Below are 16,151 nucleotides of genomic sequence, written 5' to 3'. Positions count from 1 at the left end.
CGGCCACCCTCTCGCTGCACCCCCCTGAGCCTTTGTTGCCCTGCCCTTCCCAGGCCCCCCCTCACACCCACTCCCCTCTCTCCCACGGCCCCTGGGCCCCCGCCCAGGCCCATCTCATCGCTGTGCAGACTCTCTGGTGGTTGGGAGTGGCGGTGGGGAGTGTGTGATAGTTGGACCCGTTCGGAGGGGCCCTTGGGGTGACGCGGGCATGGAGCATCGCGGGGACCCCAGGGGTGCCAGGGTGAGCAGAGCTGTGCAGTGTGCAAGGAGGGCTGGGTCCCAGAGCCAGGCATTGGGGCAGAGGACCTTTCCGGCATCCAGAAGGCAGGCCCTAGCCAGGCTGCCCCCCGGGGCTGGTGCTCTTCCTTCCTGGGACTGGCTGCTTACTCCTCCTTTCGCCTCCCCCTTCCCCGTGGGCAGTTCAGGGCTGGGGACCCCTCCTCCGCCACCTTCCCGCCCTTGCTGGCAGAGGCCCACTCTGGGAGCTCCTAGGATCCCCCAGGCCCCTGCTGGAGCCTGGCCCCTAACAGTCGTGACCACCCGCCTCCGCTGGGCCTCGCCAGCCTCCATGCCTCGGCCCTGAGCCTCCTGCTCCCGAGGCTGCCGCCTCCTCCTCAGTCTCTGAGTGCGTCCACACCCACCTGACCCCCATCCCCACAGCCCGGCCCCTAGTCCCCGGCCTGCTCCTTCCCCTCCAGGGTCTGGTTCTGCCCTGCTTCTCCGTGTTAACCCATGTTTTGGTGCTTCTCTCGCCTTGGGATTCCTCCCCACGTCTCTCAGGTTTTTGGGGTGCTCCTGACACCTGCGAATGAATGCCTCCCCCCCGGGTGCCCAGGCCTCTGCCTGCCCAGGAAACCCAGAGACCCGGCCTCTGGCTGGCTGCCCGCCCCGCACCCCCGGGTCGCTCTGTGGGGAGCCGATCGAGCAGTGCCACCCGGCAGTTTGAGAAGCGGCTGTCCGCGGGGTGGGGGAGGGGCTAGCCAGGCCGCGTGCGTGCCTGTGTGTGCGTGTGCCGCACTAACCTGCCGCTTGCTGACTGAGGTTTTTGTCTGTACACAGGCGAGTGAGCTCAGGGGGCCGCCTGCGCTCCCCCCGCTGCCCTCCGAGCCGCACCCCTGTCTCAGGCACCTCTCGGACCTCGCTGTGTTTCACTGCCTCCTGCCTGGACCCTGTTCCAGCCCCCACCCCCTCCCTCCCCCGTGCAGCGTCCTGGGATAGCCGTGGGCCCCTGTGGACCCCTCCCCCCAAGTGGACACATGGCTGGGCAGGCCGGGAGCCCCCACATGGACTGAGTGCCAGGAAGGGGTGCCCGTGAGGAGTATCAGCACCCCCTCCCAGTCTCCCCCCGCAGGGGAGCACCCAGAGAGCGCATGTGCTGCCACCGCTGCGGGCCCTGTCTGTCCGTCCGTTCGTCTGTCTGTGTGTCTGTGACAGTCAGGGAAGGGTGCCTCTGAGCTGGCGTGGGGTCCGGCAGAGGGGGAGAGACAGGGCACGGCGCCCATAAGATGGAGGGGCCCCGAGAGGCGGGGACTGCTGACCAGGGGCCCCCCCGGAGTCGGGGCGGAGCACTGACCATTCCAGAAACGGGGTTCACGTGGCACAACGCTTCGTTTCACGAGAGACCAAAAGCCAGAGGCCCCCGGCCCTGCGCTGATCGGGAGGCCGGGCCAGGTCCTGCCTGCGGGCAGGGGCAGGGCCGTCTGGGGCTCTCTCTTCACCGCCTGGGTCCGGGAGGCTCTGTCTGGGCAGGAGAGGGTTAGTCAGACTCGGCGCAGGGGACGGGACCTACCGTAGAGGGTGTGGAGATACTCAGACATACCCGTTTCTTAGTTCAAATAAAGTCCAGTTTGTACCCAGCTGGTGTGCTGTGTTTTTTTCCCTGCCGCCGTCTCGACCCCTTCGTGGCCCTCCGTGGCCCCGTCCTGGACTCCTTTGGCTTCCCTTGAGCTCCCTCTCTCCAGCCCAGCTGGGGTGGCCATCCTGAGGCCAGGCCCGGGACCTCCTTGCTGCCCTGGTCGGCCAGGCGGGCGGGCTTTCCCTCCGTCTCCAAAGGAACAAAATGCATCTTTCTCTCTGTGTCTGTCTCTCTGTGCGTGTGTGTCTCCCTCGCCCTGTGTGTGTCTCTGCTCCGTGTGTGCCCCCCACGGCCGCGCCCCCCAGCACACCCCGAGAGCCGGTCCCTGGCCGTGCTGGCCCCCCTGCAGGACGTGGACGTGGGGGCCGGGGAAATGGCGCTGTTTGAGTGCCTGGTGGCCGGTCCTGCCGACGTGGAGGTGGACTGGCTGTGCCGCGGCCGCCTGCTGCAGCCCGCGCTGCTCAAATGCAAGATGCATTTCGATGGCCGGAAATGCAAGCTGCTGCTCACCTCTGTGCACGAGGACGACAGCGGCGTCTACACCTGCAAGCTCAGCACGGCCAAAGGTAACTGCCCGCTTGGGCCCTGGGGCTGCCTTGGGCGCCCGAGAGCTGGAGGGAGGGAACCGTGTGCAGTGTAAGGTGGGCCCCGTCTCCTGGGGCGAGTGGTGGGTGGGCGGTGGTGCAGTACACCTGCCTCGGTAACGCCAGCACTTGGAGCAGCACCCGGCACAAAGGACCCCCTGTGGGAGCCCCTCTGCTGAGGTATGGCAGGCACACCTGGACGTGGGCTCCCGTTCTCACCCTGCCGCATACCCACCACTCGCACGACTGTGGACGAGTCGCTCCACCTCTCCGAGCTCAGACTATTCATCTGTAAAAAAGGACCGTGATAATGTCTAGCTTGGGGATCGGCAGGATTAATGAGATAATGACTGCAGAGAACAAAGCACAGCACCTGGCGAAGGGTGCCACCTAATAAATGTCAGCCATTATGATTATTAATGCCATCTCTGACCCGGTGCCCATCCTCACTGGAAGAGCGGAGACAATGCCTCACCAGGCTGTGGTGATGAGCACCTGAGGTGACCCTGGAGGGACTCTGGAGGCTGGGAAGACCCTGGTCAGCGTTGGGGGCTGCGCCTTCCCCGGGAAGACTCTGTGGGGCAGCGGAATGGGGGGCAGAGGGGCGTTCGCTCTGGGCCTGGGGTGGGTGGGAGGGAGTGCGGGCGCCACCCAGGTGCGGAGAATTCCAAGGGGAGGGGAAAGGGATGTAGAGGAGGAAAGGGGCTTGGCTTCTAGGCTCCTGCTGTGGCTGAGCTGAGCATCATCCTGGGTGGGCAGGGTGAGCTCAGGAGGGGAGGGCCAGGCCAGGGCCCCGGACACCCATCGTATCCCCGGCCGCCGTGGCAGCCTGCTGCCACCCTGGTGGATTTGCAGCCCACCGAGAGGGCCCAGTCTTTGGATCGTGCTCACTGCCTCGCTCCAGTCCCATGCCCAGGGAGCTGGCTGGGCTCTGCCCAAGCTCCAGCTCCTGACCCCGCCCCCTCTCCCACCCAGCATGAGGGCAGCACCTGTGGGTCGGGGTGGCTGGGGTTCCGAGGCCTTTCTTGCCCCAGTGCCGACCCCTCCCCCAGACGAGCTGACGTGCAGCGCCCGGCTGACGGTGCGGCCCTCGCGGGCTCCCCTGTTCACGCGGCTGCTGGAGGACGTGGAGGTGCTGGAAGGCCGCGCAGCCCGCTTCGACTGCAAGATCAGCGGCACCCCGCCCCCCTCCGTGACCTGGACTCATTTTGGTACAGCCCTTCACCCTGCAGATGTTGCGTTGGGGGACCCCCCCAAGGGCGAGAGGGCAAGACCCCTCCCCGAGCCTGCTGTGCAGCATTCCAACTCCCTCCCCGCAGGCCGCCCCGTGGAGGAGAGCGAGAACTTGCGCCTGCGGCAGGACGGGGGGCTGCACTCCCTGCACATCGCCCACGTGGGCTCCGAGGATGAGGGGCTCTATGCGGTCAGCGCCACCAACGTCCATGGCCAGGCCCACTGCTCAGCCCAGCTCTACGTGGAGGAGCCGCGGACAGCCGCCACTGGCCCCAGGTACATCCGGGGGCCCCCGGTGCTGCTGGGGCCGCCTCTGTGATAGGAGGCAGCACTCTGGGCCTCTGGGCAGCCGTGTGGCTTTTACAGCTCGAAGCTGGAGAAGATGCCGTCCATCCCCGAGGAGCCGGAGCAGGGTGAACTGGAGCGGCTGTCCATGCCCGACTTCCTGAGGCCCCTGCAGGACCTGGAGGTGGGACTGGCCAAGGAGGCCATGCTGGAGTGCCAGGTGACCGGCCTGCCCTACCCCACCATCAGCTGGTTCCACAACGGCCACCGTATCCAGAGCAGTGATGACCGGCGCATGATGCAGTGTATGTGTCTGAGAAGGGACCCTGGGAGTGTGTGTCCCCTCCCCTCCCCCCCCCACTTTGCTTGCAGCGCCCCCCCCCCTTTCCTCAGCCTTGGGCTTTCCTTTCTTAACCTGCTCAGCTGTGGGGCCCCTTGGGGAGGGGAGCCCAGAGGGGCCTTGAGGTCCCTGCCTCCTTCCTGGAGCCCCTGCAGCACCATCTGCTGGATCACTGTTCTGGGCCTCAGTGGCTCTGTTAGAACTTACAGGACAGGCAGTACATCCCGCTACTGCCCGCGGCCAAGAGATAGACCCTCTGTGCCTCAGCCTCCCCATCTGTAATGGGCTCGTCGTGAGCATTGAATCGGGGAGTACGTGCAAGGAACTAGAGCGGGCCCGGCGAACAGCAGGCGGGCAGTCAGTACCTGCTCAGTCTCACAGTCACTGCTGGGGCTGCCGCCGCCATCCTGGCCCTCGTCGGGACGGCAGAGAGAGTGCAGGGAAAAGGCTGTGTGGGCGGTGTCTGGCACCGAAAGGGTGCTGGACCGAGGTCATTACTGAGCAGCAGGTACAGAAGGAACTGGAGGAACATGGAGGAAGGTGTTTGGGACCGTGTCCTCTCTGCCTGGGGTACTTCTCATGGGAGGATCTCAGCTCCAGTTGTGTGTGTGTGTTTAAGATTTTATTTATTCGTTTTTAGAGAGGGGGGAAGAGAAGGAGAGAAATAACAGTGTGTGGTTGCCTCTAACACACCCTGCCCTGGGGGCCTGGCCTGAGGGCCTGGCCCACAACCCAGCACGCACCCTGACTGTGGATTGAACCGGTGACCCTTTGGTTCACAGTCCTCGCTCAATCCGCTGAGCTGCACAAGCCGGGACTCAGCTCCAGGGTTGAAGGAATCTGAGTCTCCCAGGGAAAGGCCCACCAGCCCCTGTCAGACACGCCCCCCTGTGCCGCAGGGTGACCTCCCCTTACAGCTGCAGCGTGGCCAAGCTCACTTTCTTTATTAAGGGCTTCCCTGCCCACCAGGCTCAGAGGGCTAAAGCCCTGCCGTGCCCGGCCTCACTGTCTACCAGGGGCCTGGAGGCAGGGGCTGTCACTCCTGTTTACAGGAGATGGGGACACTGAGACTGACAGAGGGCGCGGACCGTGTGACACTGGCTCCTGCCCGCTAACCGGGATGCCCCCCATCACCCGGCCCTGTCTCCAGTGCCTCCACGGTGGCTCCCACCCTTCCTCCCAGTCCCCTGCCACTGCAGCTCAGCCCGCTCGGCCCGCAGGCTCCCTCCCTCTCTCTGCTGGAGGCCCTGGGGGTGTCTGACTCAGGATCTGAGCCTGCGTCTCCTCCGTGTGCGGGGTCAGTGGCAGCCCTTGGTTTCACCGCTTTTATAAATAGTGTCAGCAGAGATAAATGAATGGGTGACCATTCCACGCAGAGATAAGCACCAAGGGAGGGGAGGGGTGTTTGGGGGCAGCCCTTACATGAAGGAGGGCCATGTAGGCCTCTCCCCCTTCCTGTCCCCGCTGGGGGTGGCTCCCTTATCATCGTTCTGGGAGCATGGTAGGAAGAGCTTCGGATTCGCAGGGACCGAGTTTCAAAGCCCTCGCTCCACCGCTTTATTAGCTGTGTGACCTTGGACAAGCCCATGAATGTCTCTGATCTCATCGGTGAATGAGGATAGTTTTGCAGGGTGCTGGAAGGTATTATGGAAGGAAAACAATACATGTCAAGTAGCTGGCATAGCAGTTTCACTGGAATGTGTAATATATTTGGCACATACTGTGTGCAAGGGCAGTGGGCTCTGCTGGGGGTCCTGGGGGGGATCAAAGATCACGGTGCCAGTGTGGGGCCGCCCGGATATAGCACAGGAAGCTTCCTGGGCTGGGGCTACTTGAACTGTGTCTTGAAGGAGAAGAAGGCCTTAATAAGAGAAGGATGTTCCAGAAGGGAGGAATTTTGTGAGCGTAGACCTGAAAATGGAACTCCCATGGATGTTTCAGGGTCCGTTCCTGCTGGCTTGTCGGGGTCAGATGGTAGAGGACTAGCAGGAGACATGGCCAGATGGCCAGTTTAGTTCAAGGGCTTGGCTGCTCTCCGTATGCAGTAGGTGCCTTTCAAGTTCTAGGTTGAGCCCTGGCTGGTGTAGCTCAGTGGATTGAGTCCCAGCCTGCAAATGAAATGTCGCTGGTTCGATTCCCGGTCAGGGCACATGCCTGGGTTGCAGGCCAGGTTACCAGTGTGAGAAGCAGCCATAGGTGTTCTCTCTCGCACACAGGTGTTTCTCTGCCTCTCCATCTCCCTCCCTTCCCTCGTCTCTAAAAATAATAAGGTTGAGAGGCACTGGTGGAGGACTTGCACGGGTCTGTGCCAGCAGTGGGAGGGTCCTTAGGACCTTTGACACAGAGTTGTGACCACGCCCCCCCCCCAGAGGTGTGAAGAACAGGGGTAGTCAATGTGGGTGAATGGTGTGGGAGGAAGGGGAGAAGTTGCAGGGCCTGAGGTGCAAGGGACAGGTGAGAGGGGAAAGGTAAGAAGGACAGGTGAGGAGGGGCCAGGGCCTGCAGGTGTGGACCTGGCAATCGACCTGGGGTTTGCCGCATGGAGGACACACTTCTTGCTTGTCTGCCTGTGCTTCCCGCCTCTCCTCCTCCCTGAGTGGGTGGGGTGAAGGGCCAGGTCTGGGGTGACATGGGCCCACCCCTCGGTGTATCCTCCTAGCTCAGGCCCGGTGCCACTGTCCTTCCCACCCCCACCCCCAGACAGGGATGTCCATCGATTTGTGTTTCCTGCTGTGGGACCTCAGCACGCCGGCGTCTACAAGAGCGTCATTGCCAACAAGCCTGGGCAAAGCTGCCTGCTATGCCCCCTCCTACGTCACAGGTATGGCAGGCACCTTCCTGGCCAGCTGCGTGCACAGCCTGGCCTCCGGCCTACCCAGGGGGCTGGGTGAAAGAGAGGCTTTTGCACCAATGCCCTTCCTTCGGATCCCTGGGGAACCATCTGGCTTTGCCCCTGCCCCTGTGGCTGTGCCCCTGGCCCCCAGCTCACTACCCTGAGGCTTGGTGACCCTACGGAGCCATTGGGACCTAAAGGACCCAGGAGATGCTTGACCTGTGGCTTTCAGATGTGGTTCCAGGCCCCCCAGATGGTGCCCCACAGGTGGTCGCCGTGACTGGGAGGATGATCACACTCACGTGGAACCCCCCCAGGAGTCTGGACATGGCCATCGGTGGGTCGGGGTCACGCAGGGCTGTGTGATGGGGATCAGGGCATGGACAGGGCAGGCTCAGGCAGGAGTGCCGGGGGGACAGGCGGGGAGGGCAAGGCCCAGGGAAGCATATGGGGTGGGGGGTGGATGGAGTGTTGGGACCGTGGCCCAGAGCAGCCTTGACTGTGTCCCCTCCAGGGTGGAGGGAGCCCTGACTCTGGGTCAGGGGAGAGGACAGAGAGGGTCACCACGCTCCTTTCTCTTTCTCAGAGGGTTTGGGTACTTGGGCCGTGCTCTAGGGAACATGCTCTTCCTCCCCATCCATGATGTCTCCCTGCTCCGTGCCTCAGTGTCCCCACCTCAAATAGTAACAAGGGGTTGGGATATAAGACAAGTCCCCTCCATGCCTGTACCTGGACCCCAGGCCTTCCACTTCGCTGGCTCTGAGCCTGGCTAGGCCAGGGGTTAGGCAAGAGTAGATGGGGAGCAAGTAGGAGCAACAAGGGAAACTGAGGCAGGTCCTCAGAACAGACGAATGAAGAGTTCCTGGGTCATGAGGAAACGAGTGGGGGCGGGGCAGGGGACACCCCAGCAATGCCCACCTCTAGCAGCTGCCTCCCCATCAGACCCGGACGCCTTGACCTACACTGTGCAGCACCAGGTGCTGGGCTCAGACCAGTGGACAGTGCTGGTCACAGGCCTGCGGAAGCCTGGGTGGTCAGCCACAGGGCTGCGCAAGGGAGCCCAGCACGTTTTCCGGGTCCTCAGTGCCACTGTCAAGAGCAGCAGCAAGCCATCACCCCCCTCTGAGCCTGTGCAGCTGCTGGAGCGAGGTGAGCCCGGCTGCTCTGAGGGAGCCGGGGTGGGGGCTGCTGGGCTGGGGAACTGGGCCCCCATGGTGGAGGCTCACGGGCTGGTCTGGACAGTAGAGCTTCAGCAGGAACAGTGTGGCCGGATGAGACCTTGACCCTCAAGGTGCTTCCCTCTGGCTCCTGAAAGCGGCACTCACAGTGGGCGGGGCTGAGGCTCTGGAGCCAGACGCGCTGGGAGGGCAGTCCCAGTCCCCGGGCTCCGGGGCTGTGTGCCCCGCACAAATGGCCGAACCTCTCTGAGCTCCAGCTTCGTCGTGCATACATGTGGAGCCCACAGGGCAGCCGGGAGGGTTCAAGGAGCAGTGGGCATGAAGGATTGGGTGTCACCCCAGCATAGAGCCTATGCTCTGTTCCTCCCAGGCCCACCCCTGGAGGAGGCGCCTGCTGTGCTGGACAAGCCGGACGTCGTGTATGTGTGGAGGGACAGCCTGCCAGTGTCACCGTCACCTTCAACCACGTGAGGCCCAGGTCGTCTGGAGGAGGTGGGGCCCTGCCTGCCTGGCGTACCCCACTCCCACAGGGGCAGCCTGGTTCAGCCATCCTAAGCCTGGCCTCCTTGTGCTGGTCCTGGGTGACCTCCCTGTCCCGTGCCCCTTAGCTGCCGAGGGGCCCTCCTGGAGGCCCGGGGCCGCGTGTGTATGAGCTGAGGCCAGCCGGACTATGGACCAGTACGGTCTCCGGATCTGCCGGGTGAGCCGCCGGGACTTGGGGCCTCTCACCTGCACTGCCCGCAACCGCCACGGCACACAGGCCTGCTCGGTCACACTGGAGCTGGCGGGTAGGTGATAGCGGGCCCCCTTCCCGCCTCTCCCCTCCCCTCCCCCTCTCTCCAGAGGCCCACAGACCTCCCTGCCCAGCCCCAGGTGCACACACCCACTTGCCAGGCCTGGGTCTTCTCTCTCAGGCCTTCCATTTGTGGCCGTAATAGTACCGGGATTACTACTACTAATAGCAATAGTAATAGTACTAAGAAGCTATTTATTGAGCATCTAGTATGTGCCAGGCTCTACCAAGCCTAGGTATCTTATATGGATCACCTTATTTAATATTTACTTCAACCCTGTGAGACGGGGGTCGATGATTGTTCCCATTTTATTTTATTTTTTTAAAGATTTTATTTATTTATTTTTAGAGAGAGGGGAAGGGAGGAGGAAGAGGAGAGAAACAACAATGCATGGTTGCCTCCCATGCACCCCCCCACTGGGGACCTGCAACCCAGGCATGTGCCCCGACTGGGAATCAAACCAGCGACCCTTTGGTTTGCAGGCTGGTGCTCAATCCACTGAGACACACCAGCCAGGGCTAGTATTCCCATTTTACGGGTGGGGAAACTGAGGCTCAGAGAGGGTGCTAAGTAACAGGTTCAAGGTCACACAACCTAGTAGGATGAGATTCAAGCTCTGATACCCACTCCAAAGCTAGAGGGTGCTCCTAGCTCCCACATTAACACAGCAGGATATAGTACCTCAAGTAACAAGTCCAGGGAGGCCTAGTGGATTTAAAAAATAAAAAAGCCCAAGGGAGCACATCTTGTCATGAGACTCTCAGCTCTTGTGACCCTGGCTGCCCTTTGCTCGACCTGCTGGACGGAGCCTCCCAGCCTTTGCAGTGAGGACCCTTTTTGCAGTGAGAATCTCTCCATCGAAGACGCAGTCTCTCAGTCTCTGGCATGCATTAGGCAGTGATTGCCTTGTTTTTCCGTTTGTTCATTAACTCGAGACATACGTAACTGCCACTCAGAACTCCAGACCAGCGCCATCGAAACAGTGTTACCTGCTGAGTAAATACAGTTCCAACCAAATGCAAAGGAAGTGACATGTTAGTTAGCACAGGCGAGCTCGCCATGGGTACACGTGCATTTTCTGGTGCTTTTAAAAAGTTATTCAAGTTCAGGTGGACCACCCCAGTCCTCTGACTTTCACAGAACCCACCCTCCCCCCCACCGCCACGTCCCCACACAGACTGTAAGCCAGATTGCTAGAGAGGAGGGAACGCATCTTTAAAGTGGAAGAGATGCAGCAGGTGGGGGTGTGAGGAAGAGCTGGGAAAACCCTACTCACCCCCTGTCCGTGGTGGATGGGGTGGGGCTACAGATCCTGGGGGACCCTCCTTTCCCTTTTATGTGTCTCTCCCTAGCTCAGCTTCCCCCACCCCATCCCCCATCACTTCCTACTCGATCCTCAGGGCTCACGTTTCCAGATACAGGAGGAGGCCTGGCCACCCAGAGCCCTGTGGCCCGGCCTGGCTGGAGCAGTGACAGGAGACTGCGTCCCAGCTGACCAGGGCTGGAACAGGCCTGGGGTGGTTTGGCGCTACACTCCCTACTGTTGTGCCCCCCAACCCTCCCCCCCACCCCCAGGCAGGATGAGTGGAAGGGCCCCTTTCCTCCACATCCCCCAACCCCCATCTTCCCCACTCTCAGGATGCCCTCCCCTCTTATCTGTACAAAACCAGGCAGTGTCCTGGTGATGCTGGTGGCCCCTGCCAGTGGCCTGCTCTTCCCTCAGGGCCTGCTCGCTCCCGCTCTCCTTAAAGCCGAGATCCTCAGCCATGCCCAGGGGGGCGGCACCAGGAAGTCACAGGCTCCTCTGCAAAGCCCATTGGAATATGTATTTAATTCCATCATGAAACTTGGGAGCCACTTTATAAGGAAATAAAATCTCAGTCACGTGGGAGAACTAAGCAGAGAGTCAGTGCCAGCTTGTTCATTGTGCCACCTCTAAGGTGGTAGAGGGCCCCATAAACATTGAAATGAGATTCAGAGAGAAAACTTCAAGACAGAGGCGATGCCGTCAGGAGCGTAATTTAGGGTCACAGGCTGAGCTTTCCGCAGGCCCCAGACAGTCAAGCCCAAGAAGCCCTCAGTGGGACTGTGCAGAAGGGCCCTCACCCACAGGGGGCAGCATCGAGCCACTGCACACAGCCCACTAACTCCGGGAGGGAGGAGGCTCACTCAGTGCGGCCAGTCCTGTTTTGTCCAGAGCGACAGGAAATCCAGGTTTCTTTGGTGTGTGAAAATCTCCTGATTTCGAAACTGGCACTGAGGGTCAAACAAAGCAAGCCTGCACCCTCCGGCTGAGGTTTTCGGGGGTTTGGAGAACACCACACACAGAGTCACAGGACAGACGCTTGGTCCAGACAAGGAACTCTGGCCCTCTCTGGGGCCGGTTTGAGAGCCCCAGTGGGGGAGTGCCGGGGCTCTGGGGGGTGGACGTGGGTCTGGTGAGCCAGTTGCGCAGGAAGGGCGTGGAGAGGAGCTGAGGATCCAGGCCCATGTGACCCCAACATTCTGTCCCCCCTCCCTCACCCACCCCCGCCCGCTGTGTTTCAGAGGCCCCTCGGTTTGAGTCCATCATGGAGGACGTGGAAGTGGGGGCAGGGGAGACCGCGCGCTTCGCTGTGGTGGTCGAGGGGAAACCACTGCCAGACATCATGTGGTACAAGGTCAGAGGCTGATGAGGGCCTCGGGGGAGCCCTAGCCCAGGGGCTGCCTGGGAGGGAGGGGGAGGGGTTTCTCCCGAGGGAGGGAGCAGGCAGCTTTAGGAAGACGGGAGCTGGGACAGAGAAGAGCAGAGGTGCTGCCAGAAGTGCAGGTGGAAGGAAGTGGGACCCGGGGGTGCTGAGTGACGCTGGTGGGGGGTTAAGGAACCAGGGAGACTCGGGGTTACTGGTGGGAGGCCAAGGGCGGAGCTGATTCTGGGCTCTGGGGGGAAGCAAGGGTCCTGGGTAGGAGGGGTCCTGGCCCTGAGACAGGGCAGGGGGTGGTGAGACCGGGTCCCTGGTGGAGGTGCAGCCAGGCTGGAGGTGACGGCCAGCTCCGCAGGATGAGGTGCTGCTGACCGAGAGCAGCCACGTGAGCTTCGTGTACGAGGAGAACGAGTGCTCCCTGGTGGTGCTCAGCACGGGGGCCCAGGACGGGGGCGTCTACACCTGCATCGCCCGGAACCTGGCCGGTGAAGTCTCCTGCAAGGCAGAGCTGGCTGTGCGTTCAGGTGGGCGGGGGCCCAAGGGGAGAAGGGCGGAGTGCTCACCCCCAGGGATGCGATGGGAGTCGCTGGCCAGGAGCGACTCCTCCGGCCCTGCACTCCTTGGCCCTGCCCGCCATCATCCAGCCCGGCACCCCACCTCGGGCCCTGACCATCCTTGCTCCTCTTCTGTCTCCTCCACCCACCCTGCCAGTCTCGGGCTCTGCCCCCATTCCTCTGTTGTCCTCCACGTCTAACACGAGGCGTCTCTTCCGCAGCTCAGACAGCTATGGAGGTGGAAGGGGGCGGGGAAGACGAAGAACAGCGTGGGAAGAGGCTCAGCGACTTCTACGACATCCACCAGGAGATCGGCAGGTGTGGGGCGAGGAAGGGGGGTGCTGTCTGGGGGCCCAGAGAGGCTGGGTCTGAGGCTGAAAGGGTCCAAAGAGGGTCCAGCAATGCCTGCACCCATCCTCTCCCTGTGTCATCACCCAGGGGCGCCTTCTCCTACCTGCGGCGCGTGGTGGAGCGAAACTCTGGCCTGGAGTTCGCAGCCAAGTTCATCCCCAGCCAGGCCAAGCCGAAGGCGTCAGCGTGGCGAGAGGCCCGGCTGCTGGCCCGGCTCCAGCATGACTGTGTCCTCTACTTCCACGAGGCCTTCGAGAGGCGTCGGGGACTGGTCATTGTCACCGAGCTGTATCCTGGAGCAGGCTGGGTGTCTGGGGGGTACCTGGCCTGAATGACTGGGCCTTGTAACGGCCAATTAGTAACACGTTTCACACTTAACGAAGTTGGGAGGGGCTGACTGACTTTACAACATGTGCCGGCCGCAGTTGGGAGCTCTAAAGGCACCTTAGTATGTCACAGAGGGGAGTCTGGAGGCCTCTGCGAAAGCCAGCACTTTCAGCCCCGCCCCTTTTCTCAACTTAAATTTACATAGCACTTCACGTGTGCCTGGCAATGTTCTAAGAGCTTTATCTATTTCATCTTTATGTATATCTACCTATGTCATGGGATTTTATCATCCTTATTTTACAAATGAAGCTGATGTACAGAGAGGTCAAGTAACTCACCAGAAGTCACACAGTTAGCAAGAGGCGTGTGACTTTTATCATGAAATGCAGTACAGTGCACCCGAACATGTGAAGTGTCCGCATTTTGGATGGGCATCAACACTTGGCTCTATAAGTAGGCTGTTTCCATAAAAAGTGGGTTTTAGCCGCGCATGAGAGCTGTTGTTAAAGGCACGCTGTGTCAGGATGCCGGGGGGTTGGCCCGTCACCCCTGCTGGCAGGGTGACCATGTCCTCACACCAGGCCCCCCGTCTGCACTGTCAGAACCCGGACCTCAGCAAAATGACCCATTATTATGTGTCACGGACCTTCTAGGTCATTCCCTGATAGAGTCAAGAAGTTCCATTTACAGTCAACAGAATTCTCTTCTAATTGACTCCTACACACACCTCCCGGGGGGGCAGGAGGAGATGTCCCGTTTTGCTCCCGAGGGAACTGGGCTCGGAGAGGCTGGGTGGCTTGGCTGAGGTCCCCCAGCAGGTGAGAGTACGTGCTGGGTTGTCCCGCCTGTGCACCCAGGTGACGGGGGCAGGAGTGGAGACACCCCTGTTGCAACTGGAATCAGAGGGGCTTTAAGGGAGCGGAGAATCCGCACTGAGCTGGGTCTGACTTGAGCTCTCGGGGTGGGGGCACTGCCTGTGGGGAGGGCAGGGCAGGGCAGGGCAGGGCAGTCAGCTCTGGCCACTGTTGTCCTTGACCGGGGGCCCAGCTGCACGGAGGAGCTGCTAGAGCGCATGGCCAGGAAACCCACCGTGTGTGAGTCTGAGGTGAGGGCCGTGGGTGGCAGGGCAGGCTGGGCAGTGGCATTCGCCCGCCTGCGCTCTGGGAACCGAGGGGTGGGTCCTGGGCCCGCCCCCTGTGCCCTGGAAGAGGCCCCGGGGCCGTAGCGGAGCCCCCCTGCCCCGGGACTCACCCTGTTCTCTGTGACTCTTGGCAGACCACCATGCCCCTCACTCTGTTGTTTCCCCGTCTTCCCCACACACGGCTCCCATAAGAGCGCCACCCGGACTGTCTTCAGTCCATCGCGGTCCTGCCGTAGAGGCCTGCACCGGCCGCGTGTCACACGGTCCTGTGTGCTTTCATGTGCATGGCTCCCTCCTGTAACTGCAGTGTGCCTGGCCCGTGTACACGCAGGCCTGGGGTCTCTGCAGCCCACACCTGTGTTTCAAGCCCTTCCACCAGCCATCTGAAGGCCACTTAACAGGCCCGGCCTGACCACCTGCCACAGCCCTGGTGGTGGTCAAGCATAACACCCTACTCTTCCCCCATGGACTCTGGGTCACCTGTTCCCACAGATCCGGGCCTACATGCTGCAGGTGCTGGAGGGAATATGCTACCTGCACCAGAACCACGTGCTGCACCTGGACGTCAAGGTGAGGTGCAGCAGGGGCGGGGGACCAGGTGGCCCCCTGTGGAAGCCAGGGGGTGTGGTGCCCTTCCCCCTTCACTCACCTGCACACCTTGCCTCCTGCCCGGCAGCCGGAGAACCTGCTGGTGTGGGACGGTGCGGACAGCGAAGAGCAGGTGCGGATCTGTGACTTCGGGAATGCCCAGGAGCTGACGCCGGGAGAGCCCCAGTACTGCCAGTACGGCACACCCGAGTTCGTGGCGCCCGAGATCGTCAACCAGACCCCTGTGTCTGGAGTCACTGACATCTGGTAATGTCGGCACACCCAGCTGCTGGGGTGGGCCGGGGCAGCTGCCCCGTGCTGGGGAGGTGCTCCCTGGCAGAGGGGAGCTTTGCTAAGCCCAGACTCCATCTCTGACAGTCGACCGGTGGCACTGCTCACGGGTCCCTTGGCCACCTGACTACCTACCCCTTATCAGTCGGGGTGACCCAGCCACTCAAGGGCTCAGGCCTGTCCGTCCTTGGTGTCTTGTCTCTCCTGGGTGATCGGCCACCCCCTCTGCAGCCACCTTGCCTCCCCCCAGAGAGGCAGGCCCGGTCCCTTGACTCCCAGACTCCTTGTGGTTTCCTGGGCTGGCCCTGCCGTGACCTTTGACTCCTCCAGGGGCGCCTGGACCTCCGGGTTCAGAGTTTCCCCTGAAGGAGGCGCCCGTGTCCATTTCCCACAACAGTGTTCACAGGGAGGACACTTCTCACTAGAGTCTCTGCTCACTTCCGGTGGGAGGTGCGCTGCCCTCTCACCAGCCCGCTCTCCTTTTCCCACAGGCCCGTGGGCGTCATTTCCTTCCTCTGGTAAGAGCCCCTCTGCACTCGGGCCCCCAGTCTCCAGTGGCCTGTTAGCAGCGCCCCCCACCCCGACATTTGCAGGGCCTGGGGCTAGAGAGCAGCCCAGCCCTTCTCTTCCACACCCCCTGCTCCTTCCTGCACAGCCAGGGGCCTCGTGTGCATGAATCTGGGCGACCAGCCTGTGTGTCTAAGTCTCCTACCATCACTCCTCCGTGAGGGGCGGGCACACAGGCTGGATGGAGAGGGGCCAGTGCGGGCTTGGGGCCACTTAGGCAGGAACTACAGGGTCCCGACTGTCCAGCAGGGCCTGGACGGCATAGGTTCAGGCTCAGGCTCAGGCTCAGGGAGGCACGTCCCCTGAGCACAGACGCCTCACCTCAAGGACAGGCCACGGCGGGAGGAAGGACAGAACAGGTCCTCTAAAGCACGGGCCCGGGGCAGGGACCTGGTTGCCCAGGTCTCAAGGTGGTAGGGCCACCCCGCCTGTCCCCCGGGGTGGCGGGAACAGGACAGGCAAGTGTCCAAAAGGTCTACCCAGCCCGTGTCTGCCCCACAGCCCTGGGGCCCCACGTCCCCACCACTGGCACCCTGTCATCTCTGG

The 16,151-nt window shown here is 62.0% G+C and overlaps 1 protein-coding gene across 1 annotated transcript in view; it reads left to right on the top strand.

Annotated features, from left to right (window-relative positions):
• SPEG (striated muscle enriched protein kinase) overlaps positions 1–16,151 on the top strand; it is a 56,279-nt gene that overhangs the window by 27,767 nt on the left and 12,361 nt on the right. The window contains 21 exon segments of the mRNA XM_028509632.2: positions 2,161–2,421; positions 3,492–3,650; positions 3,759–3,948; positions 4,039–4,262; positions 6,998–7,077; positions 7,079–7,118; positions 7,363–7,467; positions 8,073–8,279; positions 8,679–8,729; positions 8,732–8,773; positions 8,776–8,800; positions 8,917–8,977; positions 8,979–9,096; positions 11,650–11,762; positions 12,142–12,310; positions 12,562–12,658; positions 12,779–12,979; positions 14,066–14,123; positions 14,652–14,729; positions 14,836–15,014; positions 15,530–15,556. Coding sequence (XP_028365433.1) covers positions 2,161–2,421; positions 3,492–3,650; positions 3,759–3,948; positions 4,039–4,262; positions 6,998–7,077; positions 7,079–7,118; positions 7,363–7,467; positions 8,073–8,279; positions 8,679–8,729; positions 8,732–8,773; positions 8,776–8,800; positions 8,917–8,977; positions 8,979–9,096; positions 11,650–11,762; positions 12,142–12,310; positions 12,562–12,658; positions 12,779–12,979; positions 14,066–14,123; positions 14,652–14,729; positions 14,836–15,014; positions 15,530–15,556 — 2,485 coding nt within the window.

The sequence above is a fragment of the Phyllostomus discolor genome, chromosome 4 (genome assembly GCF_004126475.2).
Source record: "Phyllostomus discolor isolate MPI-MPIP mPhyDis1 chromosome 4, mPhyDis1.pri.v3, whole genome shotgun sequence".
Lineage (NCBI taxonomy): Eukaryota > Metazoa > Chordata > Mammalia > Chiroptera > Phyllostomidae > Phyllostomus > Phyllostomus discolor.
This window is presented reverse-complemented; position numbering and strand designations above follow the sequence as displayed.